Here is an 18,859-nt window from a genome sequence, read left to right as displayed (position 1 = left end):
CACACCAGTAGACTACGTTTTTGAATAAGTCCACCTGGTCGCCTGCTCCATACATTATCAAGCCATAGCTTTACCCCTTCTTCATCCATCCAGCCTTTTTCATGTACATGTACAAAACAACCAACAGGAAACTTGAGTTTCGGCATTGTTTTTCTTTTAAAAATAATCATTGGTCTCAGTTTGGCACCATCAGCTGTGCACGATAGTACCACTGTAAAACTGGACTTCTCATGTCCTGTTGTTTTAATTAAAATAGTTTTTTCACCTTTTGGATGGACAGTTCTGTTTCCAACCATATCAAAATTCATTGGAGTTTCATCCATATTTCCGATACTACTTAACGCATAGCCATGTTTATTGCGCTGTTGTATTACATATCGATGGAAACTATTTACTTTGGCATCAAGATCTGCAGGTAATTTTTGTGCAATTTTCGTCTTTTGCCTCAGTACCAGATTATGCCTTTCGAAGAATCTAGTACACCAGGATACAGTGGCCTTAAATCTGTTGCTTTGATCTGGGTTAGATGTGGCCCACTGAAGGGCAAACAAACGTATTTGATTTCGTGTCACTATATAACCACTTTGGCGATGCTCATTCACCATGTCTGCTACATGTTTTTCGAGTTCTGGCCAATGTGGGGTGCCTCTTCTTAATGCACACTTACCCCTTGGCATACTCCTTAATGCTTTTTCATTTGCTTTCCATTCCCGAACCATCCTTTCTGTTACTCCATATTGTCTTGCAGCAGCACAGTTATTATGTTCCATGGCAAAGTTTACAACTTTAAGTTTGAAACCGGCTTCATATTTCTTTCTTCTTGCTGGTGGAGCCATGATGGGGTCTTGTCTGTTAGCCATTTGTATACTGTACTGTATGTACTGGTGCTGTACTGTATGAACTGGTACAGATACTGGTACTGGTGCTGTGCTGTACTGTATTCACCACCACATGTATCTGCTCACCAGATAAACTGCCTTCCCTCAGAATCACCAATCCCAGTATACAACAACCAGCCAATCACGGAGAATGAATATTACATTTAAGATTGTTGAAACTGCAGTACAACCAAAGTTAAATGCGGTCAAAATATATATAAAATGGCCAATACTATATGGTAATCTCCTAATATGTGCCATGCGCGAGAAGAAAGAAACAGAAAACAGAAAACAAATGTTGTTTCTATGGTACCGTAATCGCGCGCTTTGAATAGCCTGGGGCACACGCAGGAACACGCTCCTGCCCAGACAACTGCCAGCGAGGATTTCGTCATACGGTAAGACCGATCAGCTCCGTGTCCACAAGCAAATGAATCTTGTGGGACGCAAAACCCATCGTACGCTTGGAATTGATTTCCAAATGCAGCGTACGGTGGATCAGATACAGGGCGCCTGTCTCTGAAGTTTCAGCATGCCGTATACCGGTGTATAAGACGACCCCTGACTTTTGAGGAGATTTTCAGGGGTTAAAAAGTCGTCTTATACGCCGGAAAATACGGTACTTTTAAGTTTTACATGTCCAACTAGTGAAAAACTCTCATATTATTTTTTCACTACTGTGAGGCCTACCCCTTCCATAGGATAACATTGGGGATTCTCTATAATATTTAATAAGCTATAATTCCTAAACCAGATATGTCATGTTTGGTGCCTTTGAACATTTAATGATAAACCCTCTTTCATGGTAAAGTCGGATTTATCATTACAAGTTTGAAAATGCTATTTTTTTTAAGTTGGCATTTTCCTGCCCATAGCCCTCTGTACCGGCAGCCTGCCTTAGGTCACATGACTAGGTGTAACTGACAATTGAGACTTTGTGAATTCACCTCAGACAGTCACACAATAGTGGGATTAGAAGGGCTTGAATGGCCTTTCCACTGGCAGGATTGGGGGTGGGGCGGAATTGAGCATACCCCTACTAACACCTAAATAGGATGGGCTCTGCCACCGCACAATAGGCTTAACGACCCTGTATTGTCAGTGCAGCCCACTAGCAGCCAGGGTAGGGAAGGCAGGAAACTCCTGAAACTTCAAAGAACCCTTCTGGAAACTTGTCCCAAGTTCTAGGAGCAGGGCACCAGGGTACAAAAATAGGGCTCTCAGACCCACTGTTCAGTTCACTACTGGACCTGCGGAAGGACTCAGAGAACTGCCTGCTGCTGTCAGCTGCTGTGCATTCTTCCAGACTGCTGCCATACCTGGAAGGACTGCTGTACTACCTGGAGCCTGCCTTGAACCTTCAGAGGCCACCCCTTCTGTGGAACCCTGCATCTTCATCTGCATCCAGGTCTTCCAGAAGTGACACAAAGGGCTAGGTTTGCTGGTCTTCCATTCAAAGCCACAGGGACATAACAGGCTCCCACACCAACACCTGGGCCCAGCATGAGTGAGTCCTGAGTCCCCCACGAGGTCTCCATCCACTCCTGGACCCTTTGTTGTGGTGCTAAAAGTGCCCAGATGGCCAATTTCCAACATTGAGGACTTAAAAAAATAAAAGTTTGGCCAAAAAGTGGTCTGAGAACCAGAAGGTGACCCGGGACAACCTGCTTGCCTATTCACCTGAGGTGATTGACTTTGCTGTTTCTTCCACTAAATTTTTCTCGGCAGCAGCAAATCCTTTTCAGCGGTCCTTCGCGAAAGGGATATCCGGCCTCGTGGAACTGCCTTTGACTACAGCCTTCTGTTGTGTCCCGCTGGAGATTTTAGACTTCCATCTCAGTGGTTAAGTCAAAAGGTAAAAAACTTCCCCGCTGCTTCTCTCCACGGCTATCCGATGTTGACACTTCCTCCTCGGATACACCTGCAGCCTTGCCCTGCTAAACTTCTATCTTCTCATAGACTTTTTCTTGGAAACTTTTCTAAGTCCAAACCTAGGCGCTGACCGGGCCCAATCCACTTTGTATATCCGAACTGCGGTTTATCACAGGCGGCCTTAAATTTTGACTTTGCCCCTGTCTAACATGGCCAGATAGCCACAGTTGACACTTTTCATTTTTAAGCGCTATTTTACACTTAAAACTTTAAAAATTCAGAACTCTGGATCTACTGATTGGATTTTGATGGTTTTAGTGGCAAACAATTATTAACATTTTTCTCTAATTTTCTCAAATGGTTTGGGAATTTTATTCGGTTGTGTTTTCACTGTGTTGCCATTTGTGTACTGCATAAATACTTAACATATTGCTTCTAAATTTAGCCTGACTGCTTTTTGTGCCAAGCTACCTGGGGTTATGCACAGGTTAAAGTAGTGACTTTTTGTGGTTTACCCTGCAAGGGAATTGTGGCTGTTGCTTGACCAGGGCTCACACCCCAGTCAATCAACAACCCAATTTCTCACAGTTGTTTAGAGAACTCAAGCTCCCAGTAGCAGAAAAACAGACCATTCGATCTTCCCTTTCAACAAGACAATAAGAGCCATATGTACAAACACATTTTCCCATAGACACAGAATGGGTAAAACCCTTTGCTACATCTGGCCCTATATCTCTACAAATTCACAACTGGTTTCAATAAGACAATTGAAAGAAACTTACAGAACCACTTACACAGCTGTTTTTTCTTTTCAGACAACAAGTACAGTCACTCAGACAGTGCTGCAGTCCAGCATTTCTCTGATTGCAGAGCCAAGCATTGAATCACTAGAAATCTTTCCATCGCCCAGGATATTTTCTTAATTATAATGTCAGTATATAGTTGAAGATACCTGCCTTTAGGTTGACAGCCTTCAACTTCATCCAGGAATCCTGATCAAGCAGGCTTCACACTTGCTCACCAAGCGTCTGGTAACCTCTGTAGAATCACCAGAGTGGTTGACTACAGATACAATATCAGTACACTGGCAACTTTACTTCTGTATCTTAATTAGGGGTGTGTGAGATTCCAAAATCACTGATGAAGGTGGCAAAGCTTACACTGGTCGCAGGTTCTGAAGACGTCTGAGTTACCCAGTGTTGCCATGCAAGAGAATACTTTCACAAAAGGTATTTGCTGTGAAGTTATATTATGCAAACTACTGTACGTGAATATTACTCTTTTATTAAATACAACTTTGCAACTTGTATGAAGCTAATTAATATTAGAGGAAACTTGACGATGTTGCCACAAAAAAACCTTCATAACTTGGAGTGCCTCTGCTCTTCGTCCACAAAAAGCTTTTGACTGTGTATGTTAGTCATACTTAAATTAATGCCAAAGATAGTCGAAGACAGTTTTTAAAAACAAATAATGTTGGCAATATTTCTTAACCCTTGAGACAGTCTGTAGCAATTGTACACTGCAGGGTTTCTTTTAGTACCGGTCATTCTTCACTGTTTAGATCCATTCTTTCACTCAGAAGGTTGGCCACTGTCCTTACATATGTGGTCATCATATTTTTGGTAATCAACACAAAGTAGCTCTGTAGGCATACAACCTGATTTTCACATGTGGCTCTAAATAGACTTTCAGGAATTTTCAGGATTCTAACTTATAATTGTTAAATATCAAAAATCTCCTAACTTAACATGAACTGATTCTGTGATTGCATTGAGTGGACTTAGGACTCCATTTGTCATTTGCACGTCAGAACGACTCTTGTGGTAGGAAGTGGGCTGCTTGCAATCCCGTTGAAAATATGACTCATAAACGGTGCATTTGTTGAAATGTCACAAAACGGCTCTAAACTTTGATCCATTTACATTGATCCAGTTCTAGATTCAGTTTAATAGACCCACCAACAGGACAGAACAAGCATTTACAATGCAACGGGTCTCGCGTTTGCTCATGTTCGAGCTGGTAGCGTTCTAAACGCCTAACCCGACTTTTCACCTATCTGCAAAAGTGCATTTATGTACGTAAGCCGAAAAAGTGCAATTAACTATGTGAAGCGCTCGACTTCTGCCAAGCGAAATCGCGCTAGGAAATATGAGAAAAAGTAGTCCACGAGCCGGACAGAAAACCGCGAGCCTCACATGTTTACTGTACTTGGTCGCTGCGCTCGAGGAGGGCTAACCACCAGAAAAGGCATGACGTATGCATGCCTTTGACTAATGAAAGCAAGCAGATTTTATTAGGCAAGCCCACTAACCAATGAAAAACACTGACGTGACATCTACAGGGCTCCGAGCCCTTTTCTAAACACTAAAGCGTCTCACTGCAATACGCATGCGCGAGCGCATGCAACGCAGGCTCGACCATAAAAAGTACTTATGAGCTTTATGCAGGTAATACATGCGCCAACCCAGTCTCACACGCACAGTCCTTTCTCTCTACTAATTTCCTGCAACATTGAATTGTATTGCTTCATGTCTCACCCATCCTTCTAAATCTGTGTTCTTCAATTTCATAGTATTGAGAAGATAGCTACTAAAAATGTTAATTCGTCCTTCTCTTTCCTTCTATGTTCCCACTGCCTCAGTTGTTTTCTGTCATTCCTCTTTCTCGTAAACCATAGTTGAATATTGCGCTGCCTTAATCTATTCACGTAGGTGGCGAGTATTGTTCTGTTCTTTTTTTCTTAATAAACTGCAGTACAGTGTTTAAAATATAATTACACGTGTTACTTGCCAACGAATGGGCGCATTTGTCTTCCTATACATTCATCATCACCCTCCCTACTGCCCTGTAGGATGATATTTCAGTATCAGGATAGTAGTATTACTAGTTTTATTTTTTAGCAGGTCTGTCATTGCTTGTGATAAGTTGTGGTGGCAATTTTTGTTTGACCCGAGTAAAGCAGGCATGATCAATTCATGTGTATAGTTGATGGCATTGTTGTAACAGTGATAATCACTGGTGCTGCTTTACTGACCTGTGGTGGTCATATGAAGAATTACAGACCCCTTCAGCCCTTGAGAAGAACAAAATAACCCTCAGAAGGACTTTTCAAACGGAAGCAAATACGTGGAGTATACACATATGTACACTTCAGCTCTAAAAGTCTGACTTTGCAACATTTTCATTTAGGGGTTGGCATGTTGGAAGTTCCATAATCTGTTTGTGACAGGGGAGTCGTAAATGATTGAAAACATCTGTTTGAGCATATGCTTTTCTCCTGTACTTGCCTAAAATCAAAATTCTGTTTTAATCTGTAGGCATCTTCCCTTTCCTGCTGCTAACTTCTGGCTTTACTTATGATCACTAAATCGTCTAGGAAAGTAGGTGAAATGTAGCACTTGTCACCAGACGCCCCTTATACTTTTCACTAAGATTAAAGGGTGGTAAAAACGAATGACATGACATGAAATGTTATTATTTTGTTATGTGAGATTTTTCAAATCGGGGAGAAAGGTGATCATCAAAGGTCTTAGGCTTCAAGGTTTGACAATGTTGGTCAAAACTGCACTGGAGTGTTTTTTAACTTCTTTTTCAGCTGTGCGTTGTCTTCCACTTTTTTATGAGCTGTCTGGTAATCCTTCACCTCTAACATCTGCTAAACCTTTTCAAAGGTGTATCGCAACTAACCCTGTCATTGTCACCAACCTTTTTTTGTGTTTTGTCTCCATAGATGAGACCAAATTTGTTTCCTTTAATGTACTGCTCCTCCCCTCATCACAGGATATGCCTGGATTTGGAAGTGGACAATATTAATAGTTACACGTCACCCGCGTTTACATGGATGTTGATGGCAGAATTTAAGAAAGCATCGTCAAAGCCAATGGGGTTGGCCATTTTAAAAATCAAAGTACTAGATCATAAATTGGAGAGATTCTATGTGTGGCGGCGTGAGTGGGTGAATGTGAGAATGAGTCAGCATTTGTAGAAATTAGTAAGTGCACTGATGGATCAATGAATAGGTGAGTGACATTGCAGGCTAGGTGAATATACATACTTGAATGAATGAGTGAAAGATGGATGAAAGACCACAATGTAAGAGGGAGTGAGAGCTTGAATTCACTTTGACTGGTTACGGAAACCCCGCAGGCCGAGGCTACAGACAACCGTAATGATAATGTTATATCAGCTTCAAGAAGTGCCATTGTGATGTCAATTCAAGTATTACACTAGGGCTGCACTTGTAACGAAGCACATGATTCCCCCCATTTAAAACTTCTACTAAAACAATATAGACATGTCCTACTGAGTCAGACTAAGTGGGGGAAGCCATCACAAACTGTAAAACGTCAACCAAACACTGATAATTCATTAATCCACCAAAACCCGAGTGTACACCCCCGCCACTTTGACAAAGATACACCTGGTAGTCTGCCCCACTATGAGTGGCCGTGAGGCCAGATATTCCTCATCAGCCTGGTCGATTTCCTTTAAAGGAAAGGAGTATTAGCAAACCATTTACTCTTTCAGCAGATAATGATAATAGCTCTTAATTGTACACAGTGCCTTTGGCGAATTGAGACGCAACGCAGGCTTTTCATATAGGATCACACGCACAATGTTGGGGTTGCTTTCTGTCTCTAAGCATAGTTAGCACAGGTTTTAGGCTGGGGCTGAGCTGTGGGCTAATGCAGTTTGCAGTGCTGCTGACCAGGCTGCGTTTGTTCTGTTTACGACTGGAGGTAGTGTGGATGGTGCACATGTTCCACTGCTGTGTGTGAATTGACTAGAATGCCTATACATCTGTATCCCTGGTATATTAATGAAGGGACAGTCTGGATTGAAGTGCTTACCTGTCAAATTGTTGACTATTTAATGAAAGTGTTTGAGAGGCTTATCCCATAAAAAGCAATTGGGAAAGAGCAGTTTTTTAGGGCGCTACAAATGTGAAAAGAAGATGACCCCAATGGAAGCATTTTATTTGTCATGAAGGAGAATATGACTGAAAATAGAGTGATCCCCACCAAATGAGAGTATGGTAAGAGGCAGTGAAGTAAAATTAGACCGCACCATACAAGGACATAGAGATGGTGAAGACTGGAATGTACTGTAGAACTGTCTTGGTTTCATTGGCGGAGAAAGGTTAAGTATGTTGCTCTGACTCTAATAAATAAAGTTGTCTGGATATAAGAGCAGAATTAAATATAACGATGTAGAGCAGAAATTGCAAATAATATGTATGCATTCCAAATGTATGAAGCACTCACTTTAAACTCTGTAAGAGCTGCTGTAATTCATTTTGATGTTTACATGGGAGAGCCTAATCTCATAAGAAAACCATAGTGGTTCGGAGGTTGACTGCACCTTAAAAGGGCAAAGCATCATTTTAGCTTCAATAAAAGAGCAAGAAAGTTAAACACAGCAACAGGGTTAACTTTTATTTGTGGTTCTCAAAAATGTAGCTCAGCGAATGGAAATACTACTTGATGAGTCTGTAACTTTGTGAGTGCCAATTAAAGATCGTGTTGACAACCAGACATTGCTATCCATTAGGTGTCTGTGTCCCAAGCTTGCCATTAGCAAAATGAATTATAGCCTCGTATACATTTCTGTGAACATACTTTCAACATCTGTGGGCCTGCCTAAGTAAAGAAAATATGTAGCTTTAAAAGAAACGGTGCTCCTACACATGCCTTTTATGGTTCCTAACTTATCAAAGGAACAAGTCAGAGGTCTCAAATCCACAAACTGCAGGATGGCAAAACGTGTACTGCAGGGATACCTGTTACTTAAGTTAACAAGTTGAAATGTATGACCTTGCTACATGAGTAGTAATACTTGTTTTAATGACTTCTCGAAGGGCCCTATTTGCAACTTGCTGCTCAAAATACTCAAAACACTTGAAAGAATCACATACACATTCAGAAAAAGAGTTAAGAAGTACAACACTTGATGGAAAATGTAATTTGTGTTTGAATGCCTGTCTGTCAGTGCTTATCTCTAACAATCAATTCTAGAAATCTGGGTATTTAGATACCATTGTAGCAACACAATCAATAAATGTTCACTGGGGGGCGAGCACTTATGAAGCCTGCACAGACTAAAAGTGCGCAAATGGACTCAATATTCACTTCACTAGAGGCTTCAACAGTGCAAACAACACTGATGCAGACAAGACATTCATATGAAAGTCAACAGCTGAAAGCAAACAAGAGAAAAACTAAAATAACAGAGTACTGGGTCACCAAAGATGGCAATTAAACCTGTGAGCTATTGGCATTGAAGGAGGAGTCGTGGCACTGTATTGGAAGAGAATTCACGTGCTCTTCCTGTTTGCTGGCAGTAGCTGCATTGGTGTGTGGTGATGATATTTTGTGGCCTGTGAAATACTTTCAAGCAGATTGTTAGAAATTGGGTCTCTAGTTGTCAGTGGTTTGCATCCTGTCCAGGTAGGGACCATGACTCTAGTCAGGGTAAGGGAGCCACACAGCAAGATAACTCCTGCTCACCCCCATGGTAGCTTGGCACAAGCATTCAGGCTTATCCCAGAGGCAATGTGTAAAGTATTTGTATAGACACACACACACAGTAACACAGTGAAAACAGCCCAAAAGTACTCCACAGTAGTTAGACAAATAGCTAGTATTTATCTGAGTAAAACAAGACCAAAACAACAAACATCCAACATACAAAAGCAAAGGTATGAATTTTCAAAGATTAAATCTCAGTAAATCGCTTAAAAACACAATAGCTCCAACTGGGGCTATCACATCATCTTGACAGATTTGTTTCCAACAGTCCGACGCCACTTGCGATACAGTGCAGGCCGGTCACGGAGTTGCATGGACCCCCACAGTACAGTACCTTGGAAAACGAGGAAACAAAGACATTGCACTGAGTCAGAGAAACAAGGTGTAGCTGGAACCAGTGTAGCATTGGCTCCTTACTGCTACCCAGGAGGTGAGTCATTGGTTCCTTACTGCTAGGCCGGGAAGGTAAGGCATCGGTTCCTTACGGTTGCATGGGAGGTGATGCGTTGGTTCCTTACAACAGTGCGGGTTCTATGAATCCAGCAGGTCATGACACAAGGCATCCACTTAACAGTGTTGCAATCACAACACAGGACCACAAATGCTGCGGCGGAGTCGGGTGTCATGACGTCGGTGACACAGCACTCGGACTCGCGCTGTGGCAGGACTTCGGAGGTGCTGCGGCAGTGTCGGGCCTGTGGCATCGGTCGCAGTCGTTGCACTCAGCGGGGACCATGGCTCTTATACAGGCAGCGGCACCTGTTCCGTAGTCGCTCTATAGTCAGTGTGCTTGTTCCTTCTTGATTACACCAGAACTCACTCCCAAGGGCCCAGGAACTGGATTTGGGACCACTTGGCAAGTCAAGACCCTCAGCAAGAGAACCCAGGTTCTGGCAGTTTACGTCTTTGATGTCCTTGAGACTTCTTAGCAAATGGCAAACTCAGTCAAGCCCTTGGAGAACCTTTGGATGCAGGATGTAGAAAGCCAAGTCCAATCCTTTCACTCCCAGGACAGAAGCAGCAAGCAGGGGCCCAGCACAGCAAAGCAACAGGCAGAGTGGTAGTCCCTCCTACAGCCTCAAGCTCTTCTTCCTGGCAGAATGCTCTCAGTCCAGAAGGATTCTAACTGTGTGGCGTCAGAGGTCCAGTACTTATACCCATTTCTGTCTTTGGAGTAGGCAAACTTCAAAGAAAAGTCTTGTAGTACACAAGACCCTTTATTTCCTGCCCTGACCCCAGACGCACTTCAGGGGGTTGGCGACTGCATTGTGTAAGGACAGGCACAGCCCTACTCAGGTGCATCTGTCAGCTCTTCCCTCCACTCTAGCTCAGGAAATGCAGGGCACACCTCAGCTCCCTTTGGGTGACTGTCTAGCGTGAATTCACAAACAGCCCAACTGTCATCCTGACCCAGACTTGTATTGCACAGAATGGTTAAGCAAGAAAATGGCCACTTTCTAAAAGTGGCACATTCAAACCTACAATTCAAAAACCAACCTCACCAAAAGATATATTTGTAAATGGGAAGCGGCCTTAACCACGACTCCGTAACAACAAAGTTGTGGACAACGAAAGCGGAACAACGCTTTCGTTAACCACGACTTTGTTGTTTGGTGCCTTAACCACGCATGTGCTGAACCACGCACATGCGTGGTTAAGGCACAGAAGAAGGGAGTTGGATGAGGAGGAGGACGTGATCAGTCAGGTAAGTGGGGCTGTTTTAGGGGCAAGGGGGTCGGGGTATTTTTAGTTTTAGGGGCGGGGTGGGGGTCAGGGTATTTTTAGTTTTGGGGGGTCGGGGTGGTTTGGAGGAGTCAGGTTATTTTTAGTTTTAAGGGCGATTTAGGGGCGGGGAAGGGGAGTCAGGGTATTTTTTAGTTTTAGGGGAGGAGGTGGGGGGTTGAGGTATTTTTAGTTTTAGGGGAGGGGGCGTTGGGGCGGGGTAGGAGGAGGGAGAGGAGGGCTATATTTAGTTTTAGGGGCGGGGTGGGGGGTTGAGGTATTTTTAGTTTCAGGGGTGGGGGTCGAGGTGGTCTAGGTTTGGGAGGGAGAGGTATTTTTAGTTTTAGGTGCGGGGTGGGGGATCGAGGTATTTTTAGTTTTAGGGGTTGGGGTGGTTTAGGTTTAGGGGCGGGGGTCGGGGCATTTTTAGTTTTAGGGGTGGGGGGTTGGGGTATTTTTAGTTTTAGGGGCGGGGTGGGGGGGTTGGGTATTTTTTAGGGGCGGGGGTGGGGGTTGGGTATTTTTTGTCTTTGAGGGTGGGGGTCGGGGTGGTTTGGGTTTTAGGGGCGAGTGAGGTGTTGCAGTAATTGTAGGGGTGGGGTGGTTTTAGGGGCGGGTTGGGGGGTCGGGTAATTTTAGTGGCGGGGGCTCGGGTAGTTTTAGGGGCAGGGGTGTTGGGGTGGTTTTAGGTTTTAGGGGTGGGGGTTGGGGTAGTTTAGGTTTTAGGGACGGAGTTGGGGTTGTTTTAGGGGCGGGGTGGGGGTCGGGTGGTTTTAGGGGCAGGGTGGGGGTTGCGGTAATTTTAAGGGCGTGGTGGGGGGTTGGGGTAGTTTTAGGGGCAGGGGTGGGGTGGTTGGCGTGGTTTTGGGGGTGGAGGGGGTCACAGTAACTTTTAGGGGTGGGGGGCCGGATAGACGCATGCTGGAACCATGGATGCCGATCACTAATGCCTTTACCAGGAATGCCTTTACAACCAAAAATCGTTGTTAAGACATTCGTAGTAAAGGCATTAGTGGTAACAACGCGGTCGTTGTTCCGACCTCGTTGTTCAGGCATGCATTGTTTTAGCATGTGTTGTTCCAACATACATTCTTTTTCAATTGTTAGTTCAGAGACCCCTAACTCCATAGCTCTATTTGCTCCCAATGGGAAATTACACTTACAGGTTATTTCAAGGCACTCCCCATGTCAACCCTATGGAAGAGACAGGTCTTGCAATAGTGAATACTGAATTTAGCAGTATTGCACTATCGGGATATGTAAAACACACCACTACATTTCCTACCTTTTGAATACACTGCATCCTGCCCATGGAGCTACCTTGGGCCTACTTTATGGGTGACTTACATGTAGCAAAAGGGAAGGTTTGGGCCTGGCAAGTGGGAACACTTACCAGGTCGAAATGGCAGTTTAAAACTGCCCACATAGACATGGAGTGGCAGGTCTGAGACATGTTTACAGGGCAACACGTGGGTGGCACAATCAGTGCTACAGGCCCACTAGAACCATTTGATTTAGAGGCCCTGGGCACACATGGTGCCCTATATTGGGGAATTACTAGTAAATCATATATGCCAGTCATAGATAAACCAATCACCAATACAATTTAGACAGAGAGCACTTGCACTTTAGCACTGGTCAGCAGTGGTACAGAGCCCAGAGTCCTAAAACCAGCAAAAATTAAATTTGACACGTGATCAAAAGCAGGAGATCAGAAGCAAAATGTTTGTGGATAGCCCTACAAGAAGGGTCATTTCCTACACAGATAAAAAAATAAAACAGTGACCTAGGGATGTCCCCCACTCTTCAAACTCAGCTACAGAAAGTTCTGACATTTCCTGGCTTTCCAATGCACAATATCTAATCAATATGTTTAAGGTCTATTATTTTATAATTAGCACAACCATAATAAAATATTTGGAAGATAAGCATGTACGACACCTAACAACTTCTCTGTCTGTATCTGATATGCAAGGATAATGTTATGAATAACAGTAAATGCTTCAGTTTTAACCTTGGTCCTAATATATGGAAAAAGATGTACAGGTCATTTGAGCAAGGTCTCTTAACTGAAAATCGCTGAAACAGATGCATTGTTAAAGATAGGCACACTGTGCCTTTGTTTCTCTTGCATGCCCTTGTAATTCGTCCCAAAGTGTCTCTTTTGACCTCCCAAAGGCTTCAAATTGCTTTCTGGGACTGTGGCATTGGAAACTCCCCCACCCGTACAGAATTTGAACAGCATGTCCCACTGCATCGTTCCCATGCGTGGCCTGGTTTTAATCATGGCACCATTATATCATTGTCACTTGTTAATGTAAAAGAACATGACTCTCCTTTGCTGAATGTTTATCTCCTTTAAACCTCCATCAGAAATATAAGCAACCTTTATATATAGTCAAGTGTACACCGTTCAATTTAAAGATGGCCATGAGTTTGCCCTCCCCGACATGTGTGCTGGCTGAAGGATGTGCTGCGCTCCTGAGGCTCGCCACATAGAACGCAGGCGGCAGCACTGTGAAATAAGGATGTTAAAATATAATTATTGTAAAACATATACGTTCTAAAAAGTAGGTAATAAACTGTGCATAAGCAAAATGGCTTCACTCAGTTTACGAGTGCCAGTGTCTGAAGTGGTCTGACCCATAACTATGCTGTGGTGGGCGGTGGGAAAATGTGAATGACTGCTGAACAGACCTATGGATGAAGAGGACTGGCCAAAAGCCCTCTATGTATAGATATATGTGTATATCTTTATTAGGATTTTTTGGGTGAACGTAAGGCTGGTGAGAGAGCTGAGCTGCCTCTAGGCCAGACCTAAAAATGAAACGGACCTTTACAGAATCCTTCGGGTTCGCTGAGGCTTGGATTATAGAACAGAACATAAAATGTGAGCTGACATTCTATTAGTTAAAAGAGGAATTCCCACATAACTTTATTTGTGGGTGACCCTCTGCAGACTAGCACAACATTCAAGATTAGTGTAAGTTATCTACCTTTTGCAGCTTGGCCTTCGTAGCTTCAATTAAGGAGCATTTCCTTACTGCTTGCAGTGTTTATTGGAGTCACTTATTCATATATTTGACATATCTTTAGTCTCCAGTCATATTTTAGGAAATAAATCATGGTTTGATAGTTTACTGGCCAGCTTGCTTTTAGAAAGAGTTTCCGCCTTTGTCCCGTGTAAATATGTCAATACACAGCTAGTAATGGAAACTAGTTTAAGAGATACATTGTACTGAGCGTGAAGCACGAGGGAACTAACATTCCTAGTAAGTATACAATTTATTGTTGACAAAGTACTTTTGAAATGTTAAGTAATAAAGCTGTTGAGTTTCCCAAGTCCTTAAAATATTATTTCTCTATGTTCATTTGTAAAACGCTTATCTCATATTTATTGATTTTATTTAGGTACAACTGTAGAGAGATGACAGCGAAAAAGTTTGTGTTTCAAAATCATTAATTTGCATAGTTTTTATCCAATAGCAGCTGTGAACACAAAAGTAAATCCTTTTTTTTATTAATAATGACCTGTTATGTTTTTGTTTCCCTTCCAGAAGTGTGAGTTTTAAAGAATAGGATTCAGAAAAAACTGTCGTTAAGGAAAAGCAGACGTGGCCGAAAGAATGCAGTTCACTGGGTCACTGTTCAGGTGGTTGCGTTCTGGTTATTCATCTCCTAAAGCCCAAAAGGATAACGAAGATCGACCGCCAAGCAACCAGTTAGGTGTAAAAATGATTTACAAGAGCTAAACCTATTAACGATAGGCTGACGTATGCATAACATATTGTGCAGCTTTCCAGAAGTACCATATCGCAATTTCAGCCTTTAAAACTATAACGTGGAGTACACTGACTGATGCGAAAGACTTCTTAAAGACCATTGGTCTTAATCTCCAGCACCCTCGTCTGTGCAGAACTCTGTGTGCTGGTAAAGCTACAGATCTGAATCTACTTAAGTATCATTTGAATTTTACTCTTTTGCAATATCATGCACATAAGTTATTTTTCACAATATATCAGGTGTCCAAAACGTGCAAACAGTGTCAAATTAAATGTGTCCTTATCTTAGTTACAGTATATTTAAGAGTAAAGTATTCTAGTTTATTTAATTTGCCATGTCACTCATAGTTTGCCTGTCCGCTTAATTATGGTAGAGCCAAACTTGTTAAAATAGCTGTAAAAAATGTGCAGCGTGAAATATGAAAGCTCCACAGGTACATAACTTCGATTTAGAAAAAAACGTTTGAATATTTCCAGTTTCAATGGAATGTAAAAACGTCTTGTGCTCTGATCGTGTGATATTTCCCTAGATAGGACTGTGTAAACATGAGTGAAGAGTGGAACCGATAAAGTTTCAAGCACCTGGTGGACACAAACGTTGGTGACACCACATGGATTTGGTTTGAATAATCCGTCCACAAGTTATTACTTTTGGTAACAGACATCAGTGCTCCCTGCAAAAAGAGCATTAGAAGAAACCCCTCATTCTATCACATGGCTACTACTGAATTGCCATTCTGTTTCTTCATCTCGATTTTTATTAACTACTCTGAAACACGCTCCTATCTCAGATGCTTTTGACTGTATTAATTGAGTTTAAACACTACACTTACCCAGATAGTGACAAAAATTTACTTTTTATTTTTATTTGCTTATTAAAACTTTATCTGTCTGGAAACCTCTCACTGTTTTCTTCACAAAAGAAAATAACTACCTATTTCATCTATTGAATAGAACTTGGGAACATATTGACATCCCATCAATAACAGCCTTTGAGGAAGAGGACAATCTTAACCTACCACCTACAGTGTTTTAACATATCAATTCATCATACCAAACCTACGTCTTTTCCTCTTATCTTTGCAATATGCCAAACGAAAGACATTTTAGATCCCCATTTGATGTAAAATATGTGGCAATGTATAGACAGCTGAGAGAAAGCGAATGTTTGGTGTATTTAAACATTTACAACAACATCTATGTTAGAGCTGATGAAAAATATTTTATTGGTATCACTCTTAAATTGCTGTAGCAGCAGGTAAATGGACTTCCTATACTGTACTGCTGCAGTACAGTGTGTTTATGGTATTGAATTTCCACTGAATATCTTTAGCTGAGTGTGAAGCTGAAGTAGCAATACCATAGTCTAAAAATGACAAAGCATAGTTAGATTGAGATATCTCCTTGAGAACGGAAGATTGTCATGACCAGCTACTGAATGAAGTAGTGAACTTACAAATCCTTGTGAGTTTAAAGCCCATAGACAAAACAGACTAAAAACTAAGGGTGGAGTTTTGTACTTGCTATGAACAAGCTCAATCCATGAACATACTTTCATGGGCAGAAATGAAGTTCAAGGGCAGCTACAGTGCCCAGGACCTGGCAGCCATGCAGTAGGCATGGTCTAATGATGTGGGTTTTTTATTTCAATTTCTCGCATGAAACTACCCAGCTAAACCAGCTGTCCCACAACAAAAGATATATTCTTCACTCAAACTCTCCATCAATAATCCTGGGGATAATGTAGATTAATGAAAGCACTTTTAAAGCCATATATCATAAAGAGAATACAAGCTGCGTGGAAATATTTCTGCTTCTAGTGTTGTGATAACAGAATCATGTTAATAAATTACCTTCAGTTAGAAGGGATGAAGATGTTCGCTCCTTTGTGATGATAACTTTTCATTTGTGCTGTGAGAACCTGGCATACGAGATTTCCATGGGTTTCCTTCAGCCATTTACAATAAGAGTAATTAGTATTTTTCAGAGCATTTCTATAATTTATTAATTAATTTCCTAGTCCAGTGACTTAAATCCACAAGATAGTGTTTTCAAATGTTGCACACTGATATCTTTTAATTGTTGCCCAAACGTAACCCCCTGCTTCTACCATTCCACATGTTTCTTCATCATCACCTCTCAAATATCTGGAAACATAATGCATTTGCTGTGTATCAGGCCTCCTGGAACTGTTTCTTGAAAATTGAAACGTTCAGGTTTACCTACTTTGCCTGTTAAAGACGACCCAAGTATTTATCATATGTATTTACACTCGATATTTGAATATATTATGTTATATATCCCATCACTTTGGTAAGAGGCATCAGTGAAGTGCTTTAAGGCATAATCCAACGAGAGGTGGGATGCGTCATGAAGTATGTTAAAGAATTGTGACAATTGCAGATGGCAAGTTCAGAGAGCAAAATAGAGACAATGAGATAGGCTTTCAAAAGAAATGTTTGTCATTTAGTCTTGTTGCTTTTACATAGAGATATGATATGGTCGTTAAGTATAAAATCTTTTGCTTGTGGTTTCAAATAGTTATTAAAGCTGCCACAAACATTCCTAGACATTCCTGATTGCAGGGCATTGGGAATCTATGATTCATCCATCCCTTTTAATACATTTGTACCACAATTATACTATGACTTTGAGGGATTTCCTTAAAGCAGTCGGAGCCTTCACTGTTCATCAAGCCATCAAAAGTGTAATGCGGATGCAACTTTGCAGGGGCAAAGAGTGGTTGAGAGATGAGTGACAAAATGGAATACTAGTGTGAGAACCCTTATACTATTTGTGTATTCATCTGGTGTAAAAAAATACATCCTAGAGTCTTAATGCAAGAGTAACTTTCCATTGTGTATGACAAAATATATAAATATATAAAGTAACATGTTGCAAGAGTGTAATCCCCACTAGCAATTTTACCTTTGAATGTGCCTGGAGATATAATGATAATGAAGGAGCTCTTTTATTTGAAAGGAATGCCTTTTATCCTATGTGCACTTTTACCATTCAATCAGAAGAAGATTTTTCTGTGGAAAGAGTTGTTATAAAGCTTCCATGATGTGAGTTCAGTATTCAAGATAACTGCTTTGCTATACATTTCTGCGACAAAAATGTGAAACTCAGTTAAATTAACCAAAACAACCTCACAGATTAAAATGAAGTCTAAATTAAAGGTTAAATAATGTGCTAATGGCACTTATTTGGTCTACAGTATTTATGTGCAGCTCTATAAAATAAGAATGTATATGTAAAATAAAGATTGACATAGTTAGCCCTTGGTACACACATACATTTATATGTTCACTCTGCTTCATTGCATTGCTTTCCACACCAAAATCTCATGATGTTGTGGTGTGGCATAACATTCAATGAACGGTTATGTATAGACTCACTTCAAGGAAAAGAAAACCTTTCATTATCATATTGCACATTTGGACATTTTGACTACTTTGTTTAGTCACAATGTGACCTTGAATGATTTAGGAGTGCTTATGTACTGTTTTTTCTAAATGTATTTATTTTTATATTATATTTATTAAAACAAAGCAAATAAAAATTGAACATGCTTTTATTCTAACGTATTGTGTCTTTTTTTTGTGTAGTAAATTCCTGAATATTTTTTCATGACTTGCTTTTATTTACTGTTATACTAAATCATTTAAATAAAGGAATTCCCTGCTTAATCTGGTTGACTTTAATACATATCCACTTACCCCAGACTGCATTTGCTCTTACAGGTCCCAGTCGAGTCAGCACCAAATCACTAGGCATAATGTAATAATGTAATAATTTAGACCCTTATATAGCAATAACCAATATTTATTCTGCATTAACATTAAGTAAGGAGGCAATGTATAAAGACAGAGTACTACAACAGTAGTTAAAGTTGAGCAATGCAAAGAAAACAAAAATATAGTACACCTAACCAAAACTGAATCAAATTTACCACAAAGAAATCTATTTCTTAGGAGGTACAACTCTCACCCACCATTGGTGGCATGCATTATCAATGGGTTTACTGCTTGGGCTGTACAGCGAACCTTGAAATACCTGCAACTCCCCTTCA

The 18,859-nt window shown here is 41.2% G+C and overlaps 1 protein-coding gene across 1 annotated transcript in view; it reads left to right on the top strand.

Annotated features, from left to right (window-relative positions):
- The window catches only part of CEP135 (centrosomal protein 135), a 278,727-nt gene extending 260,363 nt beyond the window's left edge, over positions 1 to 18,364 (top strand). The window contains exon 26 of the mRNA XM_069200895.1: positions 14,560 to 18,364. Coding sequence (XP_069056996.1) covers positions 14,560 to 14,581 — 22 coding nt within the window. The 3' untranslated portion in view covers positions 14,582 to 18,364. The remainder of the gene's footprint in view (positions 1 to 14,559) is intronic.
- Positions 18,365 to 18,859: the final 495 nt, after the last annotated feature.

Source organism: Pleurodeles waltl, chromosome 1_2 (assembly GCF_031143425.1).
Source record: "Pleurodeles waltl isolate 20211129_DDA chromosome 1_2, aPleWal1.hap1.20221129, whole genome shotgun sequence".
In the NCBI taxonomy this organism is placed as follows: domain Eukaryota; kingdom Metazoa; phylum Chordata; class Amphibia; order Caudata; family Salamandridae; genus Pleurodeles; species Pleurodeles waltl.
The sequence above is the reverse complement of the archived record's forward strand: the minus strand, read 5'-3'. Positions and strand labels throughout refer to the sequence as shown.